We start from the raw sequence: 21,628 nt of genomic DNA, 5'->3' as shown, positions 1-21,628 counted from the left end.
GCCTTTGTTTTTTGGGAAGGAACACCAACACTGGGGACCATGGTTAACAGGAACCCAGTGCACTCCGGTAAAAGTTGCATCAAAAGCCAGCCAAAAAGTCTGTTTTGAAAAGGGGGGGTGTGGGGGGAGAGGGGTATACTACAACCAGAACTCTACTTCCTACACTTATGTAACAGGCTTATCTGGCAGTACAGTCACCAGTCCAAGCACTTTTTCTACAACTTAGGTTAGATAAAGGTGGTTGGGCCCTTCCTATTCTATGACCTAATTATTGGGCTGCCTTTAGTGATCCACTATCAAAAGCTTTGTCTACTCGAGCTGCTTGATATTTACAGCCTATATATCCAGACAAAGTATCCCTAGCTGGCTTCTTTGATTCATCGTATTTTAATCATACACGCTTCAAGATGTTACCAGCATTAGCTGCGATATGGAAATCGTGGCAGAAAAGTTATCCACTGCTAGTGCTTCCATATGTCACTGGGGGCAATGCAAGTTTTCCTGCCTATTCATATGGTCACTTTATGACTGCTCAGTCCAAATCCAGGCTCCTTTTTGTTGGAATACAAGGGCATCCAACTAGGTTGTTTGAATAACTTAGTACCCAAGTTCACCAACCCTTCTACACGCATTGTCAAATGTAGTCAGATGAGACAGAATTTTACACATCAATCTGAGAGAATTTCAGGTTGTCCGGAATCCCACACGTCAAATTCCTTGGGAGTAGTGATAAAAAGGGATTGAGAGGCAGGGTGTATAGGTTGCTGATTCATGAGAAAGCAGTTAATCTCTTTTTTCAACAAGTGGTCCAATAAGGTCAGTAAATACATTAACGCAGAAAATAGCAAAAAAAAAACAAAAAACAAAAAAAAAGCTCCATATAACTTAACACCCAAGGACTATTTACTTGGGAATGCTGCTATTTGCTCTTTTGTTTTATCCTTTTTTTTTTTTTTTTTTGCAACACATGGAAGGGCTAGTTCATTGATTAAATCCTGGATTTATTTACTATTCGATCCTTAGCTTATTCCCCAGGCTTCAGACTGGATCTGGAAAAATGTTAGATCTGTCAGCTCTTGGCACAGTGTCCCCTGTCTTTTCGGCTTCTGACCTCCTGTTTTTGGTCCTGTGCTCCATTTAGCTTTTGCTGGCTTTAGAACTATGGGCACTGTACCACTGCTGACCAGTGCTAAAGTGCAAGTACTCTCTTTCAAAATAGGGTTTTTAATTGGTTTTTCGGCAATTGGCATATTTGATTTACTAGTAACCCCCTAGTAAAGTGCCCGTAAACCAAATGTGTAAATCATGTGAGTGGCACAATCAGTGCTGGGCATGCAGCACTCACTGTGCCACTCACATGAGAAACCCTATAAACATGTCTCAGACCTGTCACTGCAGTGTCTGTGTTCAGATTTGAACAGCCAGTTCAATCTGGCAAATGTACCCACTTACCAGGCCAAACCTTCTTTTTTTCTACATGTCAGCCACTCCTAATGTAGGCCCAAAGCAGCCCCATGGGTCGGGTGCAGAGTAAGTCAAAGGAAAGACATGTTCTGCTGTGTTTTAGACGTTCTAATAGTGAAATACTACTAAATTCGGTGTTCACTATTGCAAGGCCTATCTCCCTCATAGGCTAACAAGGGGATTGCCTTGAATTATCTTTTAAGTGCAGTTTACCAATGGGAGCAGACAGAAGAATGTAGTTTGGGGTCTTTGAACTCACAATATAAAAATACACCTTTTGGGAAAGTTGTTTTTTAGATTTTAAGTTTGAAAATGCCACCTTTAGAAAGTGGGCATTTTCTTGCTTAATCATTCTGTCTCTCTGCCGGGCTGCTGAATACACATCTGCATAAGACTGACAGTTGAGCTGTTTGTGAATTCACTCTAAACAGTCACACAAAGGGAGCTGAGGTGTGTCCTGCATATCCTGATGGGTCTTCGTGGGCTAGAGTGGAGGGAGGAGCTGACATACGCACATGAATAGGGTGTCCCGTAGGCTCTCATTATTCTAATGAGACTACTGGATTTTGAGCGGCAGAATCGCCTGCAGTGTGGGAGATGGAGTCTAACCCACTACAGATGACATTTGTCGCTCCAATCCAGGTTCTGCTCTGGCCAACTACCAGTGCCTCATCTCTACCCGGGGCAGGGATAATTGGGCTGCCGAGCACATGACATAAATGGTTTCTCAGGGAAGCCGTGGTTACTCAGGTCTCATCCGTTTCTCTCAGTTACATTAGTCTCATATATACAATGACAGACAGATGCAGTATATCTTTCAGTAATGCTTTTAATGAAGCAACTGCATCTTAGATAGCAAAGCCTGGGCTGCAATAACCAGGACGATACAGCGGGACAAGATTAAAATTGTGACAAGGAGAGTAAAGCATAAAAATAGCGCTACCGTATTGTCACTACAGTCAATAGACTAATTTCTATATAGGCTGTAATAGAGCACAGCGTGTTAAGCTCTAATTCTGCCCTTCAGGCTCCCCTGGGAAGACATCATCCCCCATACCTGAGCAAAGGCCTGAAGTCTGCATAAGCAGCTGTAGCGAAGCAATCAGCATTCAGTGGTGGTTCTCAATCTCCCTCTAACGTGTAAGGGACAGGGAAGTGTTTTTATAATAAAACAGCAGATGTTCTGAGAAAATGTCCCTATGTAAGGATGTGTATTTTCTCTGAATGTCAGAGACTAAACTTATACCACGTTCACCGGCAACCTATCTTGCTGCAGCCTTGGAAGGAGCACAGAGTGAGCAAGAATGTCTTGTTTGAGAACAGAGAGCTGGCCTAGGCAAAAACAGTTAAATACAGAAAAATAAAACAAGACCGTAAAAGTGGCTATTGTAACAGTAATAAAGCGAAACCGAATAAAATATATATAGGTTTAAAGTGCACAGCGGCAGGCCGATTATGTTAAAATAACGTGCATGGAGCTATGGCTAAACTGGCTACACAACAAGGGCTGTGCCTGCCTTGAAACAGAGCAGTCTCCAAACCCCCTAGTGTGAGTCTGGGGCCAGGACAGGGAGAGGCAGGTTCTTGTGTACTATAAGGACTTTCCATTGAAGTTTGCCTACTTTAAAGGCAGAAATTAGTATATGTATTGGACTGCGGACCCCACATCTTCAGAACACTTCTGGACCGAGGATATTCTGCCAGGAAGAAGAGCTGGATGCTGTAGGAGGAACTGCCACTCTGCCTGTTGCTTTGATGTGCTGATCTGCTACTTCTGACCTGGGAGTGAAAGGATTGGACTTGGCTTTCTGCATCTGGCTTTCCAAGGTTCTCCAAGTCCTTGAACTAAGCTTTCCTCCTGTTAAGAAGTCTCAGACATCAGACTTCAACTGCCAGTGCCTGGGCTCTTCTGCAGAGAGTTCTGGTTTGCTAAGTGGTGCCAAATCCAGTGCCGGGCTCTTGGAAGTGGAAGCTGGTGACCTGAAGTGAAATCCATGCATCTAAGTCATTGCAGCAGAAAAAATCGACCTAGCACCTGCACCGTGGCTTGAAAAAAAAAAAAACCTGTCTTGCAGATGCAAAATCGATGTGTCGCATGCTTCAGGGCAGAACCATTATTGCTGCGCCTCTGGATTTTCCATGCATCATCCAATGGTGTAATTTTCTTCATCGATGCTGCACCATATTAAGGAAGCGACACATCGCCAGGCTGGCGGATAAAAAATCCTTGCATCACCCGTCCCGTACGGAAAGAATAGACGCATCACAAAACCCAGTGAGAAAGGAATCCACGCATCACCAATGCAGCAGGGGAAAATAATCAACACATCGCTTCCCTTTACGACATATCACATCCTTTGCAGCCCACATCTTTGTTTTTGACACATCCAAGGTACTGTGTGTTATAAGGAAACAGCCACTGATTTTTCAGGATTAAGATCCCTATAAACCTTTAAAAAGTGATAACTTTATTTGTGTATGTTGGATTTTTTAGTTTGGTCTTATTTTACTCAGATAAATATTGGCTATTTGTTTAAACTGGTGTTGAGTACGTTTGTGTTTTTTCACTGTGTTACTGTGTGTGGTACAAAGACATTACATATTGCCTCTGGGATAAGCCTGACTGGTTGTGGCAAGCTATCAAGGGGGGGGAACAAGGGTTATATTGGGTGTGTGATTTTTCCTACCCTAACTACAGTGAGGATCCTTACTCGTGCACGGTGTAAGCTGAGTGCCGGGTAGAGACCCCATTTCTAACATAACTGCTGAGCAGTACCTTTGCATCAAAGTAGGTTGCATTGGGTGGCTGCTCCATGCAACACTACGGTGCACATATATGTCCCACCCCAGCGAGGACATCAATTCCATTCATGACTACTTCTTCGCCAACAATGCGGAGTCACATTAGAATGAAAGTTTGACCAGTGTGCAGCATCTAGTGGGATCCCTGAGGTGAGGAGTCCAGTTCACAAAATGTGGAGAATGGTAGCATCCGTAAAGAATCTGTGGCTTGCTTGAGTCTCTACCTGATAAAGCGTTACTGAAGTTAAGAAAGTAACATTGTAAGGAAAGGCCTCCTTGGCATGGTTACCCCCTGACTTTTTGCCTTTGTTGATGCCAAGTTATGATTTGAAAGTGTGCTGAGGCCTGCTAACCAGGCCCCAGCACCAGTGTTCTTTCCCTAACCTGTACCTTTGTTTCCACAATTGGCATACCCTGGCATCCAGGTAAGTCCCTTGTAACTGGTACCCCTGGTACCAAGGGCCCTGATGCCAGGGAAGGTCTCTAAGGGCTGCAGCATGTCTTATGCCACCCTGGGGACACCTCACTCAGCACAGACACACTGCTTGCCAGCTTGTGTGTGCTGGTGGGGAGAAAATGACTAAGTCGACATGGCACTCCCCTCAGGGTGCCATGCCAACCTCACACTGCCTATAGGTATAGATAGGTCACCCCTCTAGCAGGCCTTACAGCCCTAAGGCAGGGTGCACTATACCGTAGGTGAGGGCATAAGTGCATGAGCACTGTTCCCCTACAGTGTCTAAGCAAAACCTTAGACATTGTAAGTGCAGGGTAGCCATAAGAGTATATGGTCTGGGAGTCTGTCATGCACAAACTCCAAAGCATCATAATGGCTACACTGAAAACTGGGAAGTTTGGTATCAAACGTCTCAGCACAATAAATGCACACTGATGCCAGTGTACATTTTATTGTGAAATACACCACAGAGAGCATCTTAGAGATGCCCCCTGAAACCATACCCGACTTCCAGTGTGGGCTGACTAGTTTTAGCAGCCTGCCACACACCAGACATGTTGCTGGCCACATGGGGAGAGTGCCTTTGTCACTCTGTGGCTAGTAAAGCCTGTACTGGTGGAGGTGCTTCTCACCTCACCCTGCAGGAACTGTAACACCTGGCGGTGAGCCTCAAAGGCTCACCCCTTTGTTACAGCACCCAAGGGCACTCCAGCTAGTGGAGTTGCCCGCCCCCTTGGGCCACAGCCCCACTTTTGGCGGCAAGGCCGGAGGAGATAATGAGAAAAACAAGGAGGAGTCACTGGCCAGTCAGGACAACCCCTAAGGTGTCCTGAACTGAGGTGACTGACTTTTAGAAATCCTCCATCTTGCAGATGGAGGATTCCCCCGATAGGATTAGGGATGTGCCCCCCTCCCCTCAGGAAAGAGGCACAAAGAGGGTGTAGCCACCCTCAGGGCTAGTAGCCATTGGCTACTAACCCCCCCCAGACCTAAAGACACCCCCTAAATTGAGTATTTAGGGGCTCCCAGAACCAAGGAAGATAGATTCCTGCAACCTGAAGACAAAGAAGGACTGCTGACCTGAAGCCCTGCAGAGAAGACGGAGACACCAACTGCTTTGGCCCCAGCCCTACCGGCCTGTCTCCCCACTTCAAGAAAAACAGCAACAGCGACACGTCCCCCAGGGTCCAGCGACCTCTGAAGCCTCAGAGGACTACCCTGCATCTAAAAGGACCAAGAACTCCCAAGGACAGGGGCCCTGTTCCAGAGAAACTGCAACTTTGCAACAAAGAAGCAACTTTTAAAGACCACACGTTTCCTGCCGGAAGCCTGAGACTTTCCACTCTGCACCCGACGCCCCCGGCTCGACCCGCTTTGGAGCACCAACACTACAGGGAGGACTCCCCGGCGACTGCGATCCTGTGAGTATCCACAGTTGACGCCCCTGAGTCCCCCCCAGCGACGCCTGCAGAGGGAATCCAGAGGCTCCCCCTGACCGTGACTGCCTGCTCAAAAGAACACGATGCCTGGTAAAGACACTACACCCGCAGCCCCCAGGACCTGAAGGATCCGACCTCCAGTGCAGTAGCGACCCCCAGGTGGCCCTCTCCCTTGCCCCCGAGGTGGCTACCCCGAGGAGCCCCCCCCTTGCCTGCCTGCTTCGCTGAAGAGGCCCCTGGGTCTCCCATTTGAACTCCATTGCAAACCCGACGCCTGTTTGCACTCTGCACCCGGCCGCCCCTGTGCCGCTGAGGGTGTACTTTTTGTGCTGACTTTTGTCCCCCCGGGTGCGCTACAAAACCCCCTGGTCTGCCCTCCGAAGTCGCGGGTACTTACCTTCTGGCAGACTGGAACCGGGGCACCCCCTTCTCCATTGAAGCCTATGCGTTTTGGGCACCACTTTGAACTCTGCACCTGACCGGCCCTGAGCTGCTGGTGTGGTAATTTTGGGGTTGCCCTGAACCCCCAATGGTGGGCTACCTTGGACCCAACTTTGAACCCTGTAAGTGTTGTACTTACCTGTGAACTTAACATTTACTTACCTCCCCCAGGAACTGTTGAATTTTGCACTGTGTCCAATTTTAAAATAGCATATTGCCATTTTTGCCAAAACTGTACATGCTATTGTGATAATTCAAAGTTCCTAAGATACGTGAGTGCAATACCTTTCATTTAAAGTATTGTTTGTAAATCTTGAACCTGTGGTTCTTAAAATAAACTAAGAAAAGATATTTTTCTATATAAAAACCTATTGGCCTGGAATTGTCTTTGAGTGCATGTTTCCCATTTATTGCCTGTGTGTGTACAACAAATGCTTAACACTACCCTCTGATAAGCCTACTGTTCGACCACACTTCCACAAAATAGAGCATTAGAATTATCTCTTTTTGACACTATCTTACCTCTAAGGGGAACCCTTGGACTCTGTGCATGCTATTTCTTACCTTGAAATAGTACATACAGAGCCAACTTCCTACAGCACCTTGGTCAGGTTGTACCTGTGCTGGGTGAAGGTGAGATGTTTGGTAATTTAGAGTGAACCCTAGAATATGTAGGGTTTCTATTACATACTGAGTGTGTTGTTGGCATTGTGTAAAGTCGTTTGATTTTATTAGCCAATCGTTTAGATATGGAAAGACATGAATGTGCTGCCTTCTTAAGTAGGCTGCTACTACTGCTAAACATTGGTGAACACTCTTGGAGCTGTAATGCCGAATGGCAAAACTTTGAACTGGTAGTGTTTTCCTGCTATGACAAACCTGAGGTATTTTCTGTGAGCTGGATGGATGGGTATACGGAAATACGCATCTTTGAGAACTAAAGTAGTCATGTAATCTTGATTCTATAGCAGTGGAATTACATCCTGCAGAGTTACCATGTGAAAATGTTCTGACAGGATGTATATATAGATTGAGAGGCCTGAGGTCTAGGATAGGCCTTAGAGTGCCATCTTTTTTGGGAATGAGGAAGTATAGTGAGTATATTCCTGTTCCTTGCTGAGAATGTGGGACCAATTCCATTGCTTGTTTTAGTAGTAGAGTCTGTACCTGTACCTGTAGACTTTGAGGCTCACTGCCAGGTGTTACAGTTCCTGCAGGGGGAGGGGAGAGGCACCTCCACCCAGTACAGGCTTTGTTACTAGCCACAGAGTGACAAAGGCACTCTCCCCATGTGGCCAGCAACATGTCTGGTGTGTGTCAGGCTGCTAAAACTAGTCAGCCCACACTGGTAGTCGGTATGGTTTCAGGGGGCATCTCTAAGATGCCCTCTGGGGTGTATGTTACAATAAAATGTACACTGGCATCAGTGTGCATTTATTGTGCTGAGAAGTTTTCCCAGTTTTCAGTGTAGCCATTATGGTGCTGTGGAGTTCGTGCATGACAGACTCCCAGACCATATACTCTTATGGCTACCCTGCACTTGCAATGTCTAAGGTTTTGCTTAGACACTGTAGGGGAATAGTGCTCATGCACTTATGCCCTCACCTATGGTATAGTGCACCCTGCCTTAGGGCTCTAAGGCCTGCTAGAGGGGTGACTTATCTATACCTATAGGCAGTGTGAGGTTGGCATGGCACCCTGAGGGGAGTGCCATGTCGACTTAGTCATTTTATCCCCACCAGCACACACAAGCTGGCAAGCAGTGTGTCTGTGCTGAGTGAGGTGTCTCCAGGGTGGCATAAGACATACTGCAGCCCTTAGAGACCTTCCCTGGCATCAGGGCCCTTGGTACCAGGGGTACCAGTTACAAGGGACTTACCTGGATGCCAGGGTACGCCAATTGTGGAAACAAAGGTACAGGTTAGGGAAAGAACACTGGTGCTGGGGCCTGGTTAGCAGGCCTCAGCACACTTTCAAATCATAATTTGGCATCAGCAACGGCAAAAAGTCAGGGGGTAACAATGCCAAGGAGGAATTTCCTTACACTCTATATGTAATAGGTCTAAGTGCTGTGGAGACAATCTGTGCGGTTTTGGTGGAACATCTGGGAGGGAAAGTTGTGAATTCTATGCAATAACAATGTTGGATAATTGATAGGACCCACATGTTTGTAGTAATATGTTTCCAATTGTGGTAGTATTTGGTTAGCCTCCCCCCCACTGGTGACAAGTGTTGGAGTAGTGTGACATTGAAGGCACTGTTTGCTAGGGCTTGGTTTGGGGGGCTGGAATTTACCTCTTCCTCTTGGGAATTGTCCTCTATAGGAACCACGAACAACTCCCCCTCCCCCAACTTGGTATTGTGACTGGTAGGTGGGTTTTGGTTGAGAGGTGGCTGGTTCAGATGTCTGTTGCCGAAACACCCCCTCTAAATTGTGGTTTCCTAAAAGTGCCTCTAATTTGTGGGGAGTAGAGCGCGCCTATGGCTTTGGCCGTGTCTGTGTCTTTTTTAATCTTTGATTGCTGTATCGACTTCCGGCCCAAACAACTGATGTTGGTTAAACGGCATATTTAGTACCGCTTGTTGTATTTCTGGTTTGAATCCAGAACTTTGCAGCCATGCATGCCTTCGAATGGTTACAGCCGTGTTGACAGTTCGTGCTGCTGTATCTGTAGAGTCTAATGCAGACCTTTCGGATTGTTTGATATGGCCTGTCCCTCTTCAACTACTTGCTGGGCACGTTTTTGGTGTTCCTTGGGCAAGTGCTGGATGATGTCTTGCATCTCGTCCCAGTGTGCCCCGTCATAGCGTGCAAGTATGGCTTGCGAATTTGCAATTCGCCATTGATTGGCTGCTTGTGATGCCACTCTCTTGCCCGCAGCGTCGAACTTTCGACTCTGTCAGGTGGTGGAGCATCCCCTGATGATTTTGAGTTCGCCCTCTTTCTTGCAGCCCCCACAACCACTGAGTCCGGGGTGAGCTGTTGCATTATAAACACTGGGTCTGTCGGGGGTGGTTTATATTTCCTTTCGACCCTCGGTGTGATAGCTCTTCCCTTTACAGGCTCTTGGAAGACTTGTTGTGCATGCTTGAGCATGCCTGGTAGCATTGGCAGGCTTTGATAGGATGCGTGGGTGGATGCCAGAGTGTTGAAAAGGAGTCATCCTCCACTGGTTCAGAGTGCATCGTTACGTTGTGGAACGTAGCTGCCCTGGCTAGTACTTGCATATATGCTGTACTGTCCTCTGGTGGTGAAGGCTTAGTGGGATAACACTCTGGGCTGTTGTCCGATATAGGTGGATCGTATAGATCCCATACATCAGCATCATCTTGGGTCATCCCAGTATGTGTGGGTGACTGCGTTATCGGTGTACCCACTGGTGACAAGTGCGGTGAATGCATTGGGGATGGTTGTGGTGAGACCTGGGGTGGTGGTGACTTTGGCTTTTGGTTGCATTTCTTATTCTTGAAAGGCTAGTTTTCTTTTAGGTTTGAGTGGAGGGATGGTCTGTATCTTCCCTGTATCCTTCTGGATTTGTAACCTTTGTTGCGCTCGGTCTTCAACATCCAGATCTTGCTCAAATCTATGCCTTTCTTTGAGTTGCATCGAAAGCCCTTGCTCCTCAGTGTATGATTATCGTTTCAGCTCCGAAGCTGTTTTTTTCGGTACCGAAATTCCTGGTGTAATTGTCTTTTTTGGTTCCGAGGAGCTTTTTTGGGGCTTGCTTGATTCGACAACTCAATGCCGAAATTTTTCAGTGCCGGAATCTCTACAGAGTCGGAAGTCTTCGGCAACTCTTTGGCCTTTTTCGGTGCCAATGTAATCTGGTCACCTTCCCTTCTGTGGTTTGAGCCATGGCCTGCTGGCGGTGGCGTCCCCATGGCCTTGAATTTTTTGGTGTGACCCTGGGTTTTGGACGGGGCAGGTTTACTCACAGTTTGTTGCGCCGTTGAGCGTCGTTCACCGTCGGATTTATCCGAGTCCGTTTCTTGGATGGAAACTCTTTCTTCCTCCTCGACGCCGAGATCTTGTTTCAGCTGGGACGCCATTTGCAGTCTTCTTGCGTGTCGCTCTCTCAAGGTTTTCTTCGATCGAAAAGCTCGACAAGCTTCACAAGTATCCTCTCTGTGTTCGGCGACAAACACAGGTTACAGACCTGGTGCTGGTCCGTATAAGGATACTTTGCGTGACACTTAGGACAGAAACGGAAGGGGGTCCGGTCCATTAGGCTTGGACGACAGGTGTGGTCGGGCCGACCCGGCCTCAATGAAAAGTGGAAGCCCCAAAGGGCCGCCGAAGCGGTCTTGATGTCAGTGCTGATACCCTAGAACTAAACCGGTACCGAACAAGAACAATACCGCTGAATTTTCAATACTTAGCTAACTTTCCTGATTCGAAATACAGAGCGAAGAGGAACACGTCCGAACCCGATGGCGGGAAGAAAACAATCTAAGACGGAGTCGACGCCCATGCGCAATGGAGTCGAAAGGGAGGAGTCACTCGGTCCCGTGACTCAAAATGACTTCTTCGAAGAAAAACAACTTGTAACACTCCGAGCCCAACACTAGATGGCAGGAACAGTGCACAGCATGAGTATCTACAGCTACACATGCCATCGATCACACACATATATATATATATATATATATATATATATACACACACACACACACACACACACACACACACACACACACACACACACACACACATAACTATGCCTCATAACTGGACTATGCCTCCTTAATTTTTTAACCCGATTCTACTAAGGGCAAAGATTGCTGCTTTACTAGCTACTAACTATTGGACAAGCCTCAACTGTTTGAAACCCATCCATACTTGAGTCAAATAAAACTAATTAAGAAACCGAACAGACACAAACTGATGCCCCTCTGGTACACACATTTCAGGAACACGAGTGCTCGTTTAAGGATATTCTTAAATGATTACGTTGTAAAAATGTGGGGTGTAGGAAGTTGGCTCTGTATGCACTATTTCAAAGTAAGGAATAGTATGCACAGAGTCCAAGGGTTCCCCTTAGAGGTAAGATAGTGGCAAAAAGAGATAATACTAATGCTCTATTTTGTTGTAGTGTGGTCGAGCAGTAGGCTTATCAAAGGAGTAGTGTTAAGCATTTGTTTTACATACACAAGCAATAAATGAGGAACACACACTCAAAGACAATTCCAGGCCAATAGGTTTTGTCATAGAAAAATATATTTTCTTAGTTTATTTTAAGAACCACAAGTTCAAATTCTACATGTAATATCCCATTTGAAAGGTATTGCAGGTAAGTACTTTAGGAACTTTGAATAATCACAATAGCATATATACTTTTTACATAAAACACATATAGCTATTTCAAAAGTGGACACAGTGCAATTGTCACAGTTCCTGGGGGAGGTAAAGTAATGTTAGTTCTTGCAGGTAAGTAAACCACCTACGGGGTTCAGATTGGGGTCCAAAGTAGCCCACTGTTGGGGGTTCAGAGAAACCCCAAAGTCACCACACCAGCAGCTCAGGGCCGGTCAGGTGCAGAGTTCAAAGTGGTGCCCAAAACACAGAGGCTTCAATGGAGAAGGGGGTGCCCCGGTTCCAGTCTGCCAGCAGGTAAGTGTCCGCGTCTTCGGAGGGCAGACCAGGGGGGTTTTGTAGGGCACCGGGGGGGGACACAAGTCCACACAGAAAGTACACCCTCAGCAGCGCAGGGGCGGCCGGGTGCAGTGTGCAAACAAGCGTCGGGTTTGTAATTGAAATCAATGGGAGACCAAGGGGTCTCTTCAGCGGTGCAGGCAGGCAAGGGGGGGATCCTCAGGGTAGCCACCACCTGGGCAAGGGAGAGGGCCTCCTGGGGGTCACTCCTGCACTGGAGTTTCGATCCTTCAGGTCCTGGGGGCTGCGGGTGCAGGGTCTTTTCCAGGCGTCGGGTTTTCAGAGTCAGGCAGTTGTGGTCAGGGGGAGCCTCGGGATTCCCTCTGCAGGCGTCGCTGTGGGGGCTCAGGGGGGACAACTTTGGCTACTCACAGTCTTGGAGTCGCCGGGGGGTCCTCCCTGTAGCGTTGTTTCTTCACCAGTCGAGTCGGGGTCGCCGGGTGCAGTGTTGCAAGTCTCACGCTTCTTGCGGGGATTGCAGGGGTCTTTGAATCTGCTCCTCTGGAAACAAAGTTGCAGTCTTTGTTGAACAGGGCCGCTGTCCTCGGGAGTTTCTTGGTCTTTTGGAAGCAGGGCAGTCCTCTGAGGATACAGAGGTCGCTGGTCCTGGGGAAGGCGTCGCTGGAGCAGTTTTCTTCTGAAGGAGGGTGACAGGCCGGTAGGGCTGGGGCCAAAGCAGTTGGTGTCTTCTTCTCTGCAGGGTTTTTCAGCTCAGCAGTCCTCTTCTTCTTTAGGTTGCAGGAATCTGAGTTCCTAGGTTCTGGGGAGGCCTTAAATACTAAATTTAAGGGCGTGTTTAGGTCTGGTGGGTTAGTAGCCAATGGCTACTAGCCCTGAGGGTGGGTACACCCTCTTTGTGCCTCCTCCCTGAGGGGAGGGGGCACATCCCTAATCCTATTGGTGGAATCCTACTTCTACAAGATGGAGGATTTCTAAAAGTCAGAGTCACCTCAGATCAGGACACCTTAGGGGCTGTCCTGACTGGCCAGTGACTCCTCCTTGTTTTTCTCATTATCTCTCCTGGACTTGCTGCCAAAAGTGGGGGCTGGGTCCAGGGGGCGGGCATCTCCACTAGCTGGAGTGCCCTGGGGCATTGTAACACGAAGCTTGAGCCTTTGAAGCTCACTGCTAGGTGTTACAGTTCCTGCAGGGGGGAGGTGTGAAGCACCTCCACCCAGAGCAGACTTTGTTTCTGTCCTCAGAGAGCACAAAGGCTCTCACCGCATGGGGTCAGAAACTCGTCTCTCAGCAGCAGGCTGGCACAGACCAGTCAGTCCTGCACAGAACAATTGGGTAAAATACAGGGGGCATCTCTAAGATGCACTCTGTGTGTATTTTTTAATAAATCCAACACTGGCATCAGTGTGGGTTTATTATTCTGAGAAGTTTGATACTAAACTTCCCAGTATTCAGTGTAGCCATTATGGAGCTGTGGAGTTCGTTTTTGACAGACTCCAAGACCATATACTCTTATGGCTACCCTGCACTTACAATGTCTAAGGTTTTGCTTAGACACTGTAGGGGCATAGTGCTCATGCACCTATGCCCTCACCTGTGGTATAGTGCACCCTGCCTTAGGGCTGTAAGGCCTGTTAGAGGGGTGACTTACCTATGCCATAGGCAGTGTGAGGTTGGCATGGCACCCTGAGGGGAGTGCCATGTCGACTTAGTCATTTTCTCCCCACCAGCACACACAAGCTGGCAAGCAGTGTGTCTGTGCTGAGTGAGGGGTCCCTAGGGTGGCATAAGACATGCTGCAGCCCTTAGAGACCTTCCCTGGCATCAGGGCCCTTGGTACCAGGGGTACCAGTTACAAGGGACTTACCTGGGTGCCAGGGTTGTGCCAATTGTGGAGACAATGGTACATTTTAGGTGAAAGAACACTGGTGCTGGGGCCTGGTTAGCAGGGTCCCAGCACACTTCTCAGTCAAGTCAGCATCAGTATCAGGCAAAAAGTGGGGGGTAACTGCAACAGGGAGCCATTTCTTTACACAAGGCCCCCCCCCCCCCCCCAGCCCAGGAGACTGAATTGCCTCTTGTCTGTGTCTTTAATGTCTCCACCCATTCTCTCTATTTTGGGGTTAGAGGTATCCACCTCTGCTAATCTTATCTTAGCCAGGGTCACCCCTAGCTTACCCAAAGAGGTTACCCAGAGCTGGAGTAACCCCACCATGACCAACAGGGTCAGGGGGCCTAACTTGCTATTTGGCATGGGGTCAGACCACCATGCCAAGGATAGTGCAGCCATAAAGGCTAACACCCAGCAGAGGCCACTGACAGCTGTCAGTGCCCAGAACCACACCTTTAGCTCTTCACCTACAAGGGAAGGGGCTAAGTTACAGGCTTCTTTGGGTTCAGGGTGCCTGTCTGCTGTATAAGAGTGGGGGGTTACCACATCTTGTAGTAAACACCCTTCTTCCACTCTTTCTTCTGTTAGCTGAGGAGCCACCCACTCAGGCTTAACAGTTGCCTGACTAGCCAGGACTTCTTGTGGGTCAGGTTGGACTTTAACAGTGCCATTTTTGGAGTTCTCCCCTACTGGAGCAGAATCTCCCTGGCTTGCTGGAACCTTGGCTAAAGGTTGTCCACCTTTCCTACTCTGTTTTCCTTTCTTTTTCTTCTGGGGCCTACTTGCAGTTACTGCAGGGGTAGCACCTTCAGAATCCTTGGGAGAGGACTGGCACTGGACCAGTTCCTCTCTTGGGCTCTGACTAACCTCTGTCTCCTTGGAAATGACTACCCAATCAAGGGGGAGGTCTGTACTGACTACCACCCTTCTCCAGCTAAAAGTCCCACCCACTTCTATGGGCACAAAAGCCACAGGCCTATCAGTGACCCTGTCTGGGCTAACTCTTACTCTGGCCATCTCACCTGGGATGTACTGGTTTGAGAACACCAGCCTGTCATGCACAATAGTGTGACTGGCACAAGTGTCTCTCAGGGCAGTGGCTGGGATTCCATTCACCAGTAGGTGGTGGAAGTGTCTACTTCCCTCTGGAATCTCCAACTCACCTGTTGGGCCCTATTTCCAGTTGAAGGCTATGAAGACCTCCTCATCTGAGGAGTCATCCCCAATGGCTAAACTGGTCACCCCTGGGAATTTGCTAGGGGGTTTGTTTTTGGGACAAGGAGTGTCCTTGGTGTGGTGCCCTGTCTGTCTACAGTTTTGGCACCATGCCTTAGTGGCATCCCAGTTCTTACCCTGGTACCCACCTTTGTTTTGGATTGTGTCTCGGGCCCACCCACCTGGTCTGGTTTTTGGGGGCCTACAGAGGACTCTTTCTCTTTGTTTCTAGTGTCACCCACTTTCTCCTGGGGAGGCTTTGTAACCCCTTTCTTTTGGTCACCCCCAGTGGAAGTTTTGGTTACCCTAGTCTTGACCCAGTGGTCTGCCTTCTTTCCCAATTCTTGGGGAGAAATTGGACCTAGGTCTACCAGATACTGATGCAACTTTTCATTGAAGCAGTTACTTAAAATGTGTTCTTTCATAAACAAATTATAAAGCCCAACATAGTCATGCACTTCATTTCCAGTTACCCAACCATCCAGTGTTTTCACTGAGTAGTCTACAAAATCAACCCAGGTCTGGCTCGAGGATTTTTGAGCCCCCCTGAACCTAATCCTGTACTCCTCAGTGGAGAATCCAAAGCCCTCAATCAGGGTTCCCTTCATGAGGTCATAAGATTCTGCATCTTTTCCAGAGAGTGTGAGGAGTCTATCCCTACACTTAAAATGTATCTAGTTTCATGAACTTGACACACTTAAGGCATTAAATGTCAAAAATATGCGCCCTGAAAACTTGGCAGCTATGCACTCAGCCTTGCTATAGTGCTACAGTGTAACAAATAATTGTTTAAGGCAATGTTAAAGAGCAGCTGAGCTATCAACACCCCGGACAGCAGGTGGGGGGCAAGCAAATCCCCGGACAGCAGGTGGAAGGCCGAGCAACACCCCGGACAGATGAGGGGGCACGCAACACCACGGACAGCGGGTGTGGGGGGCGCAAGCAACACCACGGACAGCGGGTGTGGGGGGGGCGCAAGCAACACCACGGACAGCGGGTGTGGGGGGCGCAAGCAACACCACGGACAGCGGGTGTGGGGGGCGCAAGCAACACCACGGACAGCGGGTGTGGGGGGGGTGCAAGCAACACCACGGACAGCGGGTGTGGGGGGTGCAAGCAACACCACGGACAGCGGGTGTGGGGGGTGCAAGCAACACCACGGACAGCGGGTGTGGGGGGTGCAAGCAACACCACGGACAGCGGGTGTGGGGGGGTGCAAGCAACACCACGGACAGCGGGTGGGGGGGCAAGCAACACCCCCGAAACCTTGGGGGGAAGGGGGGCAAGCAACACCACGGACAGCAGGAGGGGTTGTTGGAGGGAGCAAGCAACATCCCGGACAGCGGGTAGGGGTAAGCAACACCCTGGACAGCGGGGATGGGGACAAGCAACACCGCAGACTGTGGGGATGGGGGCAAAGAACACCTCAGATAGTGAGGTGGGGGGCAGCAATAGCGCAGACAGCAGGTGGGCGGCATGCAACAACATGGATGGGAACAAAAGCATCAAGATAAAAGAGTGGCAGCAGATGTGCAGTAAAGCACAAAGAGGAGGGCCTGCCTAGGCACTCTTATGGAATGCTTCAACAAAAACAGAAAAATACCTCCGAAAGATTAAGCAGCAGGAGGACACACTAACTTGGGCCATGGTCCAGGGAAGGGCTAAACACAAAACAACAAACCGAAGCAGGTGCGCGCTGAACAAAGCGAAGCAAGCAATCCTGTAAGATGATGAAACTAACTAATGGGAAGCACTAGGTGGCCTCTAAGTTCACCGTAAGGTAATAAAATGTCTTGCAAGCATCAGTGTATGTGCTTTCTTAGGCAATATCTAAATAGATGAGTGAAAGGGGCCCAGAAAAAGTTAGCACTTGCTCCAGTGCCCAGCGAGCAATCAGTTGACGATTTTATATATATGGCATCTTTCACTTACGTTAATATGTGTTGGAAAAAATAGGGAAATACTCTTTGAAACTTCTCCCCATTCAACGGGAAAAAGAGATACACGTCACTGGAGCTGGTCAGATCCAGACATGATTGCCACTGGTCTGATGCAGGAGGATGGGGTCTGGTCCAGTTGGGACTGTTGTGGCACAGTGGTCTGTCAGAGGACAGCTGGGGTTTAGGAAGGGAGGGTGGGAGGAAGGGGTGACTTTGGGGGCCGGCCTGGTAAGGGAGCACAGAAATCCAGGTGTGGAGGTTGGAGCAATTATTTTGTGATTCTTAATAGCTTGTTCAATAATGCTTTTGAGGCCATGATTATGCATGCTGGGAGAGAAGACTCATCAGCCAAAATGTGCTGCTCCGTAAGATTAATACAGGCCCTGGTTTCAATCAAGTTAGTTATAGCAATGTGACTGATTTATGTATAGTTATTCCTTATTACCCTGACTTATCCTCCAGACTCTGGAGAGTCCGATCAGGTGGCTGCCTTGTCATCATGATATTTTACCTATGCTCACTGCCTCTTTCTTACTATTGCTAGCCCCCATGTTTCCAAGTGCTTTTGAGGCTGCCTGATGTTGACTGGTCCCTCAGACCAGGTGTACCATATACGAGGAGAAATACTGCAACAAATAGTATATAGCAGAGATACAAGAAGAGAAGGACCACAGCCACTGAATGAGTTTTGCTGCCATTCTTGCACTGTACATATGATAGAATAGAATCCACAGAGCCTTATGGCAGCAGACCCTATTAAGGCTCCTTTGATTCCAATTTCTCAGCATTACAGGATCTCTTTGTTGCCACTGCATTGTTAACAGATTGTTTTCAAGGGCAGAGCTCCCATAGAGCCGGAATTCATCATAATTTCCTGTTTGGCTAGACCTACGATTTGTTGAGGAGGATCCTATGACAATTTCCTTCTGAGACTTCTGGCGAACCATTGTCCCTCTTTCATCTTATGCTGCAGTCCCTTGCTGCTCTCTGCTCTGCAACTCCTTCGCCAGAATTGCCAGGGTTCTTGAAATGAAACTAAAGCCAGACCCATCTGGCTAACAACTGGTACCACAATATGACAAAAAGAAACAGAATGGTTACTACAGGGATGCGATATTTCTGGTAAAGTCTTGTCCACACCAGCCCAGCACAGTGTCCTTCATGCCAGATTTCTGTGCTTTGAATGCACCTCTGACATAAGGATAGCAATATTTTACCAAGATATTTACACATTAAAGCTGTATCAATGCCTTATAACATCTTGAGTCTAACTGCCTACCCCCAACCAATAGGCATAGATGAGCAAAACAAATAGGAAACACCAACAGTAATTGTTTAGACAATTACTAGCCTTCATGCACACAACACTGCTCAAGCCATAAATTGCTGAAAAATTGCCACCTCAATGGCATGCATACACAGATCAACCCACATGCATCATTTAGCCGTACTACAAACTTGTGCCTTGAAGGTAACTCCTCGCATCCTCAGCCTCACAATACGGTCCAAGCCACTTAGCTGGATAAGCTTTGCCACCTCAAAGGCACATCAGATCAAATAACATGTATCACACCCTTCACCAATGGTACACGTTCGACAGCCAGGGAACCTTCACGAACACCAAGCTACAGAGCTAGTAGAGCTTTGGTCACCTCAATGGTATACATAATAATAAGCACTGTGTAGAAGCTAACTAAGTAACTCAAATACATATGGAATGGCACTGAAGCCACATAAATATCACCATCCCATGAGGCAAGACAATTGTACAGTCCCCAGCAGAACAAAAACATCCATTCACGGTCATTTACACAGGATCTAAGTGGTCACTTTATCAAGCCATAAATAGTACACTAATCGGCATAACCATTTACAGGTAGTATACAATATGCCAGACCACTAAACCTATAGGAAAATGTACATAAGCATAATTTCAATAGATCGCCTTGACTGATCGAAGCTAATTCTAGAACCGTTAAAGATAACTAAACCTTCGAAGCCCTCTGAGACCATACAAATGGCGAAATAACCTATACAAATGCACATTTCCCAACATAAGATTCCATTACTAAGTTTGCTGCTTCACCAACAACCATTAGGTAATCAGTCTAAACAGCTTAATCATTGGAGGGCATTTAGACTATCAGAGTCTCATCAGCACTGAATGATGAGCATATACATTTTCATAGGTCTGTACTTGCTTCAAATTGTTTTCTCAAATTGACAGACTGTACATTAGAGTAGAGAGAAAATATATTTGAGAGTTGAAAATGTATTCAATCATGACAGTATTTGGGCTCATCACAATATGCTCACTCCCTTCGATGGCAGGTGCTGGAAGGGGCAGGGTCACTTCAGCATGCATGGTGTTGTCTGCACATTTTCTTTTTCTTTTTTCTTTTTTTACTACATCAGGGAAGAGATGCAAGAGGTTACCCTCTGTATGCTGCACAGACTGAAGCAAATAAAAAGTCAAACAAGCCAGCACAATTTATGTGCTATTTAGAACTTAGCAGTGGCTTGTAGTGTCACACATTCAAAAGGCACTTCTCTGCAATACGCGCAACATAGTTTCAGTCAAGGTTGTTTGGGGTAACTGAATAAATGCAATCCTTACATCAAAGCTTGCAGTTTTTCAATATCCGCTTCACTGAAATAACAAGGTTTGATGCCTTACTTTCATCTTTCTGTTTAAAATGGGCAACAATGATCCCAGCAGCCATTGTTGAACTTTTAGTATTTAAAAATGCATCAGTAATATTTTGCAAAGTCAAACTCCTTCAGTCTTTAAATAACTATTAGTGCACGGAATATCTCACGTGAAAGTTATTGGTCTCAATTTCACAAATGAAATTGTGGTTAATTTTTGTCAAAGTTGCGATTAGTGAAGGAAACCAGTTTTTAACCAGTTATTTATCAGAGGTATAAACCCAACAATACTGAACAGACAACCTACAAGCTGGATTGCAGAACACCTTTATTAGAGAGTTGAAATCTCTGCAAATACAGTAGACGTCAACAGCCTATATAAAGGCAACATTTACTTTACATTCTTAATCTTTTCAAAGACAAAATGCACAAGTAAAAAACAAACTCAATTATAAAACTAGAAAAGTTAATAAAGTTTTTTTGGTTTGATGGGTGAGCTAAAAGTAAGTACTAAGAAAAGATTCTGTGAACTACTTGTATCAGAAAACTGAAAAGGTAGGAATTCATAAGCAACATTGTATCTTGCAATAATTGTCTAATTACCCTTAGGGATTGCACAAAGCCTGGTCTTACTGAATTTGCTCGGACTTCACACTGCAAACCATTAAAGAGGATATTAAAAAATAATATTCTAACAATGAACAACTTCTTGCCGTATTGGACATACACAATATTTATAGAATGAAGCACATGGTGTCTGTATGATTTTCATAAGGAGTCTGAGGAATCAATAGATTCCTTTCTCAAGGAGAAAGATAGATGGCAACACGAAAAACACATAGGGTCCAAAGATCCTAACTGTACACTAAAATTGCAAACAGTAATGGGGAAGATCTGATATTTGCCTTGAAGTAACTAACTTTTTGGCCAGATCAAGAAATAAAGTTAAGAATATTTCAGTGCCTCAGTATATACTGTGCTTCATATTCTAAGTAATATAGACACGTTATTAATACCCAAATTAATCGCCTGAGGCACTTGCTAGGACAGCAAAATATGACTTGCACCATGAAGTGCAAAATCCAGACTAGATTCACCTCCTCATGAGGTTACCCTAGCTTTCTAGGAATTTGGTGGCTATACGAGTCTAGCTCAAAAATATACTATGGCATTAGAGTGTCAGTGTGAGGTAGAAAAAAGAAAGTCCACCCATATTACGAAAAATGTTCATAGTTCAGTCTGCCAATACTCACTAGAGTTCAAAAGTATATTGAACCATAGAAAATAAACTTAATGCATAGCCAGAACATGTATGAATCTATCAAGGTGGGTGTTTTAACTCAGATAAACACTGTGCTTTATCTACAGTTATCCGAACTGTGCATTAATGGATGTGGTATTACTTCATACATGGCAAAACACTTAGACTGTTCACAAAGTTTGTAGTCTTGCCTTCTATCATTCAAGACACCTTGTTTCCTTGTACTAAACGTGGAGAAACTACAAAGAGAAATGGTGCCTTTTTGTAAACAAGCACACTGCTTTAAAGCTGCAAAACACCTGTAATGTTGACCTTATAATGCTGCACGAGAGAAGTACAGTACACAAATACTCATAATGGATGTGCAAGGAGCAGATCAGTCACTGAAGACACCTGCACATATAGGCCAGACCTCACCGTCGGCCACACACCAGCAGGCTGGTAGTCCATCAATAGAA

General features: G+C 46.7%; 1 protein-coding gene across 3 annotated transcripts in view; it reads right to left on the bottom strand.

Moving 5' to 3' along the window:
- The window catches only part of CCNK (cyclin K), a 357,987-nt gene that overhangs the window by 46,699 nt on the left and 289,660 nt on the right, over positions 1-21,628 (bottom strand). For 2 of the 3 annotated variants that reach the window (XM_069208290.1, XM_069208289.1), the window contains exon 10: positions 19,577-19,666. The exons of the other annotated variant lie outside the window; for it this stretch is intronic. In XM_069208290.1, coding sequence (XP_069064391.1) covers positions 19,577-19,666 — 90 coding nt within the window. The remainder of the gene's footprint in view (positions 1-19,576; positions 19,667-21,628) is intronic. 3 annotated transcript variants of the gene reach the window in all.

Source organism: Pleurodeles waltl, chromosome 9, assembly GCF_031143425.1.
Source record: "Pleurodeles waltl isolate 20211129_DDA chromosome 9, aPleWal1.hap1.20221129, whole genome shotgun sequence".
Classification (NCBI taxonomy): Eukaryota; Metazoa; Chordata; class Amphibia; order Caudata; family Salamandridae; genus Pleurodeles; species Pleurodeles waltl.
This window is presented reverse-complemented; position numbering and strand designations above follow the sequence as displayed.